General features: G+C 48.1%; 1 protein-coding gene across 1 annotated transcript; it reads right to left on the bottom strand.

The window, feature by feature from the left end:
* Window positions 1–264: 264 nt before the first annotated feature.
* LOC109925118 (cyclic nucleotide-gated cation channel alpha-4-like) lies at window positions 265–11,417 on the bottom strand. The gene is made up of 5 exons (XM_020525094.2): window positions 11,296–11,417; window positions 9,596–9,700; window positions 5,966–6,072; window positions 3,944–4,939; window positions 265–807 (listed from the first exon to the last, which is right to left on the bottom strand). The coding sequence occupies exons 1-5, from the start codon at window positions 11,415–11,417 to the stop codon at window positions 317–319; spliced, it is 1,821 nt and encodes a 606-aa protein (XP_020380683.1). The 3' UTR covers window positions 265–316.
* Between the last annotated feature and the right edge of the window lie 1,034 nt (window positions 11,418–12,451).

The following is a 12,451-nucleotide window of genomic DNA, read 5'->3' as shown; positions in this document are numbered from 1 at the left end:
CTGAGCCTGAACCTGGGCCTGGGCCTGGGCCTGAACCTGGGATTGGGCCTGAGCCTGGGATTGAGCTTGAAATGAGCTGGAATGAGACTGCTCTGCACATAAGACTGAACCTTAGCCGGTGCAACAACCTGATCTTTGGCCTAGCTGTAGGGATTTAAAACAAAAACAGAAATTGCTGAAGAAACTCAGGTCTGGCAGCATCGGTGGAGACAGAAATAGAGTTAACGTTTTGAGAAGGGTCACTGGATTTGAAATGTTAACTCTTTCTGAGTTTCTCCAGCAGTTTCTGTTTTTGTTTCAGATTTCCGACATCCACTCACTTCAGCTCAGTCTTTGAGCTGCACGGGGTGAGCTTGGTTGGGTCTCGTCTGGCTCTGGATCCTGGAATGATCCTGGATTCTTCAATTTGATCCTGGGTCAACCTGGGATCCTCGACATTCCTTTTCCTTTCCGGGTCTTCATCAACCCCCAGCACATCTTCAAGGTGGTCAAGCCGAAAGTTGATCTTTTGAAAACTGGATTCAATTTCCGCCATCAGGCGAGCCATTCTGGTTTGTAACAAGTCAAAGGAATTCTGCAGCGGCCCCACATTCCTCACCGCTCTCCCCTTCTCCGCTTCACTTGGTGCAACAACTCCATCCAACAGCCCCATCCTCAACAGCATCTCCTGGCCCTTTGCCTCCAGCATCTCCTTAGCCTCTGGGAAATCCACCAGCACCTCAGTCAGATCATCCTTCCCCAGGGCAAAAAGATCCGAATATCCAACACTCCGAATATTTGCAGTTCTCCGGTTTCCAGATTTACTCCCTTAAAGTTCAAAGGCAGAAAAATTCATGATAATCAAAGGCCTCATCTGGGCCGTGACCCAACCCACAATAATGCTCAAGAACAGGCTCAACATGCTCACACTCCCTCAGCACTGACCCTCCGACAGTGCGGCGCTCCCTCAGCACTGACCCTCCGACAGTGCGGCGCTCCCTCAGCACTGACCCTCCGACAGTGCGGTGCTCCCTCAGCACTGACCCTCCGACAGTGCGGCGCTCCCTCAGCACTGACCCTCCAACAGTGCGGTGCTCCCTCAGCACTGACCCTCCGACAGTGCAGCGCTCCCTCAGTACCGACCCTCCAATTGTGCAGTGCTCCCTTATTAGTGAGGCTGTGTCATTAAGTATATTCTACCCTGAGATAGATAGATATTTGATCAGTCATGGTCTATGGGAAATGGCAAGAAAGTGGAGTTGAAATTTATCAATGCAGCCATCATAGAGTCATACAGCACGGAAACATATCCTTCGGCCCTACCAGTGCATGCCGAACACATGGTGGATGGTGATTCTCGGGAGGGGATGTTAATGTTGTGGCGCATGTTGATGTAAAAAAAGGAGGTAGTGTTGGATGTTTCGAAAAGCACTAGAGTAGATAAGTCCCAGGGCCTCATGGGATTCATCCCAGAATGCTGAGGGAGGCAGGTGAAGAAATTGTTGGGACTGTGTACAAAATCTCTGTATCCTCTTTAGTCACAGGAGAAGTCCCAGAGGACTGGAGAATAGACAAAGTTGTTCTTTTGTTTAGGAAGGGCAACAAAAATAATCTGGGAAATTACAGGCTAGGGAGCCTTATGTCACTGGTCGGGAAATTATTGGACAAGATTGTTAGGGATAGGATTTACTCAGCATTTCCAAACAGTCTGTCAATGATTGACTGATGCTTCCAGATGTTTATTGCGTTCAAATTCCACCATCTGCCATGGCAGGATTTGAACCTGAGTCTCTGGATTAATAGTTTGGTGATAATACTACTCGGCCATTGCCACCCTTTTTATGGCAAGAAAGCAGGCAGCTTATTTCTTACGCTTTTGATTGGTCAAATGGTTTCAAACAGGAGATGTTATTGCAGCTGAAGAATGCAGCTAAAAAAAATCACATCTGAAATATTTAACATTCAAATTAATAAAATACATAGACTGGAGATGGCTGGGCTGGTGATGTGTTGCAGCTGTAGTATGTGGGAGCTGGTGGATGCCAAAGTGATTCGTACTGACCGCGTCTGCAGGAAGTGTTGGCTGCTTGAGGCAGCTCAGCTCAGAGTCGATGAGCTGGAGTCTGAGCTACAGACTCTGTGGGAGTTCAGGGAAGGGGAGAGGTACCCGGACACTGTGCTTCAAGGTGCAATCACATTCTTTACATTAATTACACCAAATTTTGGTCATGGTCAGGGACAGAGGTTGGAATTGCAATTGAGATGGTGACCCAGAATTTAGCTTTGGAGGAGCCACAGCCTTTATCGAATAGGAACAATGTTCTCCTTCCCAGAGTTGGACCAGGGTTACAGACTGCAGGGTGGATGAGCAAACTGACCACAGCAGCATGGTCCTGAGCACCATTCAAATGGAGGGAGAAACAACAAATGTCACTGAAATAGGGGAAATGTTTGGGAAACAGAAACTGTTCTCTGCAGCAAAGACAGAGAGTCTTGAAGGCTATGTCACTGACCTGGTGCCAAGATTCAGGACATTTCTTCTGGGTAGGAGAGGAACTTGGAGTGGGAGGAGAATGATCTAGTTGTCATGGCCACAATCCCAAACTAAACTAGTCCCACCTGCCTGTGCTTGGCCTATATTCCTTCAAGCACTTCTTATTGGTGTACTCATCTAATTTATTTAATAATTCTAATTTATTAATCACAGAGATAGCACCAGAGAAGAACTTCTGTTGAGGGATTACAAGCAGCTTGGGGATACATTAAAAAGCACAGCCATAAAAATAATCATCTCCAGGTTTCCACGTGAGCCACAAGTAAATTGGCACAGGATAAATAAGATTAGAGAGGTAAATGAGTGGTATGGGAGAAAAGATTTCCAATTCATGTGGCACCAGTACCGAGGAACGAGAGAGCTGTTCAACTGCGATGGCCTTCATTTGAACCAAGCTGGGACCAGTGTCTCGGTGAATCATATAATGAGGGTTGTTGATAGAGCTTTAAACTAATTAATGAAGGAGGGTTCAACAGCAGGAAGTTTAAAAAAATCAAAACTAAATGAGAGAGTAGAGGTGCAGGATGGTGAAGAGGCAGCGAATGTCTGGAATTTTTTACTCCAAACCGTTGTGGAAACTAGATCACTGGACGTATTTAGATAGCGGTAGATAGATTTTTTGAAATATTGAGGAGTTGAGGGCTATGAAGGGCTGGCACAAGAAAGGTATCGTGGTTTGGGGATATCAACCATAGTCTTACAAAGTGGCAGGGCAGGCCAAAGGATGGCCTATTCCTGCTCCATTTTTTTAACGCCTGTCTGTTCTTGTCATAAAAGAACTTTCAGGAGAGTGTTTTGACACAGTGGGTTTTTTGTGGCATAGAATGTGTTGCCTGAAATGTAAGTAAACTTTCCAAAAGGGAATTGAAATAAATATTCAAAGAGGAAACATTTTGTGGAGGGATTGGGAATAATTGGATTACACTTTCTAGGAGCCAATACAGACACATTGGGCCAAATGGCCACCTTCTTTATTATGCTGTGATAACCATTCCATTGAGTGGGAATTGAATATGGGAGCTCCTGGCTCTGGGCAGCATGGTGGCTCAGTGGTTTGCACTGTTACCTCACAGCACCAGGGACCGGGGTTCGATTCCACCCTTGAGCGACTGTCTGTGTGGAGTTTGCACGTTCTCCCCGTGTCTGCGTGGGTTTCCTCCGGGTGCTCTGGTTTCCTCCCACAGTCCAAAGATTGCAGCTTAGGTGGATTGGCCATGCTAAATTGCCCGTAGTGTTCAAGAAGGTGTAGATTAGGTGAGTTATAGGGGGATGGGTCTGGGTGGGATGCTCCAAGGGTTGGTGTGGACTTGTTGGGCTGAAGAGCCTGTTTCCACACTGTAGGGATTCTATGATTCTATGGGAGGTGGGAGACTGAGTAGGAATGAGCGGTGGAGTTCTGCAGAATCTTACCTGCAATGTTGAGGATGCTGATTTCTCCAAAATAGTTGCCAGCCTCAAGGACAGCGAGTTGTCTCAGTCCATCGTCAGCAACCACCGCCAGGCACCCATCCTGTACGATGTACATGGCCCTGCCTATGTCCCCTTTCCGACACACATAGTCACCAGGGCTGAAGACTTGAGGTTGCAGTCTCATCACCAGCTGGTACAGCACACGCTGCTCACAGGACTGGAAAAGCTGGACCTTCCTGAGCGTCTGGAGGTGGACACAGGTTGCAACCTCAGCCTGCAGCTTGTCCGGGAGCAGCTGCAGGATGTGTCTCTCGTTGGTTACCTTCTTGTAGAGGCGCAGGTGCTGAGACCACTCGGTCACTCGTCGCTGCAGCTTCGTGTTGACCCGTTGGGAGCGGAGGTAATCCCTGATCAGCTGGTGATCGGGGACAACACTGTGAGCCGCCTTGTCCAGCTTGGAGATGATCGACTCCATGTTCCCCACAATGCTCGCAAAGACCAGCACAGCGATGAGGAAATCCACCATCACAAAGAGGAACTCCTCCTCCCGTACAGGCTTTGGGATGTTCCCTATTGTGCTCAGGACCAGGGTGGAGAAGTAGAAACTGTAGAGGTACTGGCGCCTCAAGCGGGCATTGTCAGGGTCCGAGATGTTGGGATATACCCAAGGGTCTTGCCCAAAGCCAATGTGCCTGGACAGGGCAAAGTAGGCACAGGCATTCCAGTGGATGCTGGCCACCAGGATGGCAGAGGTACGGAGCACCCGGTAGGTGTTGGGATAGAACACACGGGTCTCCAGGCGCTGCAGGAACTCCGGGAGACAGCGGACTGTGAGTAGCCGATTGAGCCGGATAGCTGGACTGTGAACACCAAACTGAACGTACAGGAGATCTGTGGGCACCAAGGACAGCAGGTCCAACTTGAAGCCATGGCTCCGAGCATACCTTGCAGCAATCTGCCAGCGGTCTGTCACTAAGATTCCCTGCTCCAGATATCCTGCAGAAGGAGAATTCCAGACCCACTCCATCACTGAGCTAAGGACATGTTTGAAAACACTGCTGTCAGCTACAGTTCAAACACACCCTTCGTCCAACATCAACTTCAATTCATCGAAAACTCCTCTGCCCCCACTCACTCCATTCACGAAATCCCATTCACCCAGCTTTCCTCCGCAAACCCCACCCCGCCCCCCACACCGTGCTCCCTGACATCCTTATTCACTGCTTAAGCAAAGTCTTGGGTATAAAATTCTCATTCTTGTTTTCAAATTCCTCTACAGTTTCACCACTCCCTGGTCTGTAAATTCCCCCAGCCCCGTACCCTTCCCTACCCCCACAACCTTCCATCACCCCACACCCCTCCCCCACTCTCTCCTCCATCCCCACAAACCTCTCCCACTCCCACGAACCCGCAACACTTCCCATCACCCACTACTCTCCCCCATAACCTACCCCAAGTCCCAACAACCTACCCCTAGTCCCACTCCTGCCCCAGCCCCAGCACCATTACCCTCCAATCCTGGCCCTTGAGCAGCCCCCAGATTGAAACACTGTTTGATTGGTGATCACGATTCCTGCTCCTTGGTGCTACTCTCTGGGATTCCCTCCCTAAACCTCTCCATCTCTCTACCTCTCTCTCCATATCTCTCTCTCCTTGTCTCACTCCCTCCATCACTCTATCTTTCATTCTGTATATCAGAAAGAGCAAAGGTTCAAAACTGGGGAATTCCACTACAAACCTGAAAAAGTTCCATGAACCATTACTCTGTTTCCTGTCACTCAGGCAATGTTGTATCCACATTGCTACTGTCCCTTTTATTCTATGAGTTCGAAATTTGCTCAAGTCTGTTGTGTGGCACTGTATCAAAAACCTTCTGCAAGTCCATGTACACCACATCAACAGCATTAACCTCATCAACCCTCCCTGACTCTGCACAATTAACTTGAATGTGTCTGTGGGGTGAAGGATTAGTGTTTTCACCCTAACCTCAAAAACAAAGTGGACACATACAAACACACTCACCTGTGTTAAACCTGACTGCCATACTCAGTAGGTAGATGAGGTCTGAGAGGTAATCCAGAAAGAGCCACACAGACAGGTAGTTGGACTGAAGGTCAGTGAAGCTCCACCTGGGAAGCAATCAGACTGAGTATTGAAGCAGCCAGGATAGCAGGCAGGAAGAAACAGCCTGTGGCCATGTTCTCAGCCAGATCCCAAACCACAGGCAATCCCTCCCTCATTTCTTGACCCAGTCCAACTCAAAGCTGCTACCTATTCAGCAGCTACAGGTGATCATTGCAATCACTTAACACACTTTCTGCATCACAGCCCTGCCATCTCTCCCTCTCTTTGTCACTCACTATCACATTTTGATCTCTTTAACTTCTTTATTTCTCTGTTATTCTTCATCACATTCTACAATGTGCACCAGTCGCTGAAGGTAAGCATGCAGGTGCAGCAGGCGGTAAAGAAGGCAAATGGTATGTTGGCCTTCATTGCGAGAGGTTTTGAGTACAGGAGCAGGGATGTGTTGTTACAGTTATACAGGGACTTGGTGAGACCACACCTGGAATATTGTGTGCAGTTTTGGTCTCCTTTTCTGAGGAAGGATGCTCTTGCTCTCGAGGGAGTGCAGTGAAGGTTTACCAGGCTGAACCCAGGGATCGCTGATGTATGGGGAGAGATTAACTAGGTTAGGATTGTTTTTGCTGGAGTTCAGATGAATGAGGGGGGATCTCATAGAGACTTATAAAATTCTAACAGGACTGGACAGGGTAGATGCAGGGAGGATGTTCCCGATGGTGGGTGTGTCCAGAACCAGGGGTCACAGTCTGAGGATTCGGGATAGATCATTTAGGACAGAGATGAGAAGACATTTCTTCACCCAAAGAGTGGGAGCCTGTGGAATTCATTACCACAGGAAGTAGTTGATACCAATACATTCAAGAGGCAACTAGATATAGCACTTGGAGTGAATGGGATCAAAGATTATGGGGAGAAAGCAGGATTAGGCTATTGAGTTGAAAGATCAGCCACAATCAGCCAAATGGCCTCCTCCTGCTCCTATCTTTTATGTTTCTATGTATCTCTTCATTGCTATCCACTTTCTCTGTTACTTTCCATTTCTTCCCTGTCACAATCTATTATTTATTCTCTTCTCTTTATCCCTTTCATTTCAGTTGCTTCCCTCTATTTCCATCTGTGTAATTCCTGGTGAAGTTTAATGAGACTCAATGAGCCAGTGTGTCAATAGCATCAGCAGTGAATTGCTGAAAAATTGGTGGAATCTGTCTTGGTCACATTTGACATTTGATAGCGCTATTCCTGAAATCATAATATAATCCTAGAAGAGACGCTAAATTATTTAATGATCCCAGATCAATCCACCAACTTTATCTGAGGTTCTGGTGAGGGATCAGTAATATTTTATTATTAAAACAGACCACAATGAGCCTCAGGGAATCTACTAAAAAGAATAAAACCACAGGATTATATGGTTTTGAACAAATGACAATAAACTTTACAGTCTTAGAACAATAATACAACCTACAATTAATTCAGAATTAACATGTGATGCATGTTGCTAATAGATCTGACAGTGTGCAAATAGCAAATGTGATCAAAACAGCACCTACTGATTTCTCTCAGAAATGCCCCCATCAACTTCCTCAGATATTAATGACACCTCCGCCCTCTGAGCGGATTATAGAGAGGTCACGGCTTGGCACCTCCCAGGAGATGAGGCAGATGGACCTGAGAGGGACACGTCAAGTGAGGCTACTCGACAGTCAGCATCCAGGAGCCCTAGCGAAACTGAAATCAATGGGTATAGGGGGCAAACTCTCCACTGGTTAGAGTCATACCTGGCACATAGGAAGATGGTCGTGGTTGTTGGAGGTCAGTCATCTCAGCTCCAGGACATCTCTGCAGGAGTTCCTCAGGGTAGTGTCCAATCATCTTTCATCAATGACCTTCCTTCCATCATAAGGTCAGAAATGGGGATGGTTGTTGAGGATTGCACAATGTTCAGTACCATTCACAACTCCTCACATATCAAAACGGCCCATTCAAATGCAACAACATCTGAACGATATCCAGGCTTGGCCTGACAAGTGGCAAGTAACATTCAGGCTATGGCCATCACCAATAAGAGACAATCTAACCACCGCTCCTTGACATTTAATGATGTTACCATCACTGAATCTCCCAGTATCCACATCCTGGGGATTGCAATTGACCAGAAACTCAACTGGATTCACCACATGAACACAGTGGCTACAAGAGCAGGTCAGAAGCTGGGAATACTGCGGTGAGTAATTCACCTCCTGACTCCCCAAGCCTGTACACCATCTACAAGGCACAAGTCAGGAGTGTGATGGAATCCTCCCCACTTGCCTGGATGGGTGCAGCCCCAACAACACTTAAGAAGCTTGACACCATCCAGGACAAAGCAGCCCGCTTGATTGGCACTACATCCACAAACATCCACTCCCTCCACCACCGACGCTCAGTAGCAGCAGTGTGTAATATCTACAAGATGCACTGCAGAAATTCATCAAAGATCCTTAGATAGCACCTTCCAAACCCACCATCACTACTATCGACAAGGACAAGAGCAGCACATGCATGGGAATACCATCACCTGTAAGTTTCCCTCCAAACCACTCACCATCCTGTCTTGGAAATATGCATTATGTGGTGAGTCCAGTTGAGTTTCTGATCAATGATAAATCCCAGGATGTTGAAAGTGGGGGATTCAGTGATGGTAACACCATTAAATGTCTAGGGATGGTGGTTAGATTGTCTCTTATTGGTGAAGGTCATAGTCTGGCACTTGTGTGGTGCGAATGTCACTTGCCACTTGTCAACCCAAACCTGGATATTGTCCAGATCTTGTTGCATTTGAACATGGACTGCTTCAGTATCTGAGGAGTCACGAATGGTGCTGAACATTATGCAATCATCGGCGAACATCCCCACTTCTGACCTTATGATGGAGGGAAGGTCATTGATGGTTGATAACTGTCGCCAGCTTTATTAATAGGGGCATAGTGTACAAGAGGGAGGAGCTGATGTTGAACTTGCACAAGACACCTGTTAGACCTGAGCTGGAGGATTGTGTACAGTTGTGGACACCACATCATACGAAAGATGTGGATGCGTTGGAGAGGGTGCAGAAGTGGTTTGCAAGAATGGTTCAAGGAATGAGAAACATCAGTAATGAGAAGAGATTGAATAAGTCAGGATTGTTTTCCTTGGTGAGGAGAAAGCTGAGAGGCGATTTGATAAAGAATCCAAAATCATACACAGGCTGGACAGAGCCAACAGGGAGAAGCTGTTCCTGCTTGTTACAGGAACACGAACAAGAGGGGCATACATTTAAAATGATATGCAAATAAGCAAGGGTGATGTGAGAGAAAAAAGTCTTCTTCACACAGCGAATAGTTAGGGTCTACAATGCACTGCCTGGAACTGTGGATCAATTGGCACATTCAAGGGGGTATTGGATAGTTATTTAGATAGAAATGATGCGCATGAAAATGGGGAAAAGGCAGGAAATTAGCAGGAGATAATAGTGCAGGTGTGATGGACCTTCTGCACTGTAACAGTTGCGTAAGTGTGTGATTGCTGAACATTGAGATGGTCTCTCACCTGCCAACAAGAATGATCCAGTTGTAGATGACGGGGATTGTAGACACTGCGAGCCATCGAATATACCAATCCCCCATGGGGTCCAGGATCCAACGTGGCCTCACCCTTTGGGGACAACAGTTACTACAGCAAATGATCAATCTTGTGACCCCATTCACATTTGTCAGTGAAATATATCAACAAGGCGGACAGCAAAGAATGATAATGTCATAGGGCAAGTAACACAGAAACTTAGACACTATGAGCAAGAGGAGGACATTTAGCACTTTGAGCCTACTCCACCAATCAATATGATCATGGCTTATCCTCTGTCTCAATTCCATTTTCTCACTTTTTCTCCATACTGCTTAATGAGTATAAACTCCAGAAATTTATTTATCTCTTTCTTGAATATATTCAGTGACTTGACCTCGACAGCCTTCCATAGAGAAGAATTCCACAGGTTCATTCCCCTCTGAGTGACGAAATCTTTCCTGATCTCAGTCCAAAATGGTCTACACCATATCCTGAGACTGTGTGCCCTAGTTCTGCACTCAACAACCAGGGAACACACCCTCCCTGCAACTCGTCTGACCAGTTTCAATCGGATCCACTCTCATCTAAACTCACGTGAATACTGACTCAGTCAATCTGATCTCTCCACATACTGGCAGCCCCTGCACCAGCCTAGGAACCTCCGCTGAACTCCCTCTATGGAACGTATATTCTATCTTAAGTACAGAGCCTCCGAAAATGTGGCACTCCATCAGTGCTGACCCTCCAACTGTGCGGCACTCCCTCAGTGCTGACCCTCCGACAGTGCGGCGCTCCCTCAGTACTGACCCTCCGACAGTGCGGCACTCCCTCAGTACTGACCCTCCGACAGTGCCCACTCCCTCAGTACTGACCGTCCGACAGTGCAACACTCCTTCAGTACTGATCCTCTGACAGTGTGGTGCTCCCACAGCACTTACTTTCCGACAGTGCAGCGCTCCCTCAGCAGTGACCCTCCGACAGTGTGGCTCTCCCTCAGCACTGACCCTCCAACAGTGTGGCACTCCCTCAGTGCTGACCCTCAGACAGTGCGGCACTCCCTCAGCACTGACTCTCTGACAGTGCGGCATTCCCTCAGTTCTGACACTCTGACAGTGCAGTGGTCCCTCAGCACTGACCCTCCGACTGTGCGGCACTCCCTCAGTGCTAACACTCTGACAGTGCGGCGCTCCCTCAGCACTGACCCTCCTACAGTGCTCACTCCCTCAGCGCTGACCCTCCGACTGTGCGGTACTCTCTCAGTGCTGATCCTCTGACAGTGCGGCACTTCCTCAGTGCTGACCCTCCAACAGTGCAGTGTTCCCTCAGCATTGACCCTCCGACTGCACAGCGCTCCCTCAGCACTGACTTTCTGACAGGGCAGTGCTCCCTCAGCACTGACCCTCTGACATTGCGGCGCTCTCTCAGTGCTGACCCTCAGACAGTGCAGCGCTCCCTCAGCACTGACTTTCTGACAGTGCGGCATTCCCTCAGTTCTGACCCTCCAACAGTGCTGCACTCCCTCAGCACTGACCCTTCAGCCTTGTTTGAGTGCCTGTTTTTGGTTGAACCAAACCTGCTGTTTACCAGTGTGGAACCTCGGGGAGCCTGATGCTTTGCGAATACAGAGAATGCCCCACAGCAGCTCCATTAACCAATCGGTGATAATACTGAGGTTCCTCACTCACCGTCCAGTTTCACCATCCTCTCCTGTCTGTCCTTCACTCGTACTGATGTGGGTATCCTCAAGGCGAGCTGTGTGCTTGCTGCACACTGTCTGCTGCTGACTCTGTTGAACCCCACACTGCATGCTGCCGCTCTGCTGTGACTCCAGCTTCTTGCTGTGATTCCCACTCCCCTCACAGCAGCTGAATCTCTTCTCACCGGGTTTCCATCCAGATCCTCAGAGGAGCTGAGGGTTGTTTGCTGCAAAACGAATCTTAGCAACCAGTAACAAACCAGCTCAGAACACTGCCTCAGAGGTTCCTGTTGTCACAAACAGCTCACCTCAGACCAGCATCAGTTTGATCCCAGCCGAACTCACCATTATAGTGATCAAAAACTTGATGGTGTTGGGGAGGGAAAAGAGAGAGAGATGGATAGACGATAGATGGATGATAGTAAAATTTAGGGTATGCAGGTTAGTTTGATCTTGGAGTAGGATAATAGGTCGGCACAACATCTTGGGCCAAAGGGCCTGTTGTGTGCTGTTCTATTCTATGGTCTATTGTAATCCCTACAGAGTGGAAAGAGGCCATTCGGCCAAACGAGTCTGCACCGACCCTCCAAAGAACATCCCACCCAGACCTAGCCACTGATCCATTTCCTGCATTTGCCATGGGCAACCCACCTAACCTGCACATCTTTGGATTGTGGGAGGAAATCCAAAGCACCTGATGGACACCCACATAGACATGGGGAGGACGTGCAAACTCTACACAGATAGTTGCCTGGGGCTGGAATCAAACCCAGGTTCCTGGCACTGTGAGGCAGCAGTGCTCACCATGAAGCCACGAATGGGGGAGAGAGGGGCAACAAGTAAGACAAGAGAGTAAAGCTCGAACAGGAGAAATTTAAAACATGAAAAAGTAGAAGACTGGATGTGGAGGAGGGTAGAAAAGGAAGCAATGGAAAAAAAAGAGTAAAACGAGTGCAGGGGAAGTCAGGGAGTAGGAAAGGTGGGGATGGATAGGAGAGAGAGGAAAGGAGAGAGAATGTGTGAGAGCCATACCCCAGTGAGAGTCAGTGTGTGTGAGACCCGTACCCCAGTGAGAGTCCGTGTGTGTGGGGCTGTACGCCAGTGAGAGTCAGTGTGTGTGGGACCCGTACCCCAGTGAGAGTCAG

The sequence above is a fragment of the Rhincodon typus genome, chromosome 6 (assembly GCF_021869965.1).
Source record: "Rhincodon typus isolate 14 chromosome 6, sRhiTyp1.1, whole genome shotgun sequence".
NCBI classification, from domain to species: Eukaryota; Metazoa; Chordata; class Chondrichthyes; order Orectolobiformes; family Rhincodontidae; genus Rhincodon; species Rhincodon typus.
This window is presented reverse-complemented; position numbering and strand designations above follow the sequence as displayed.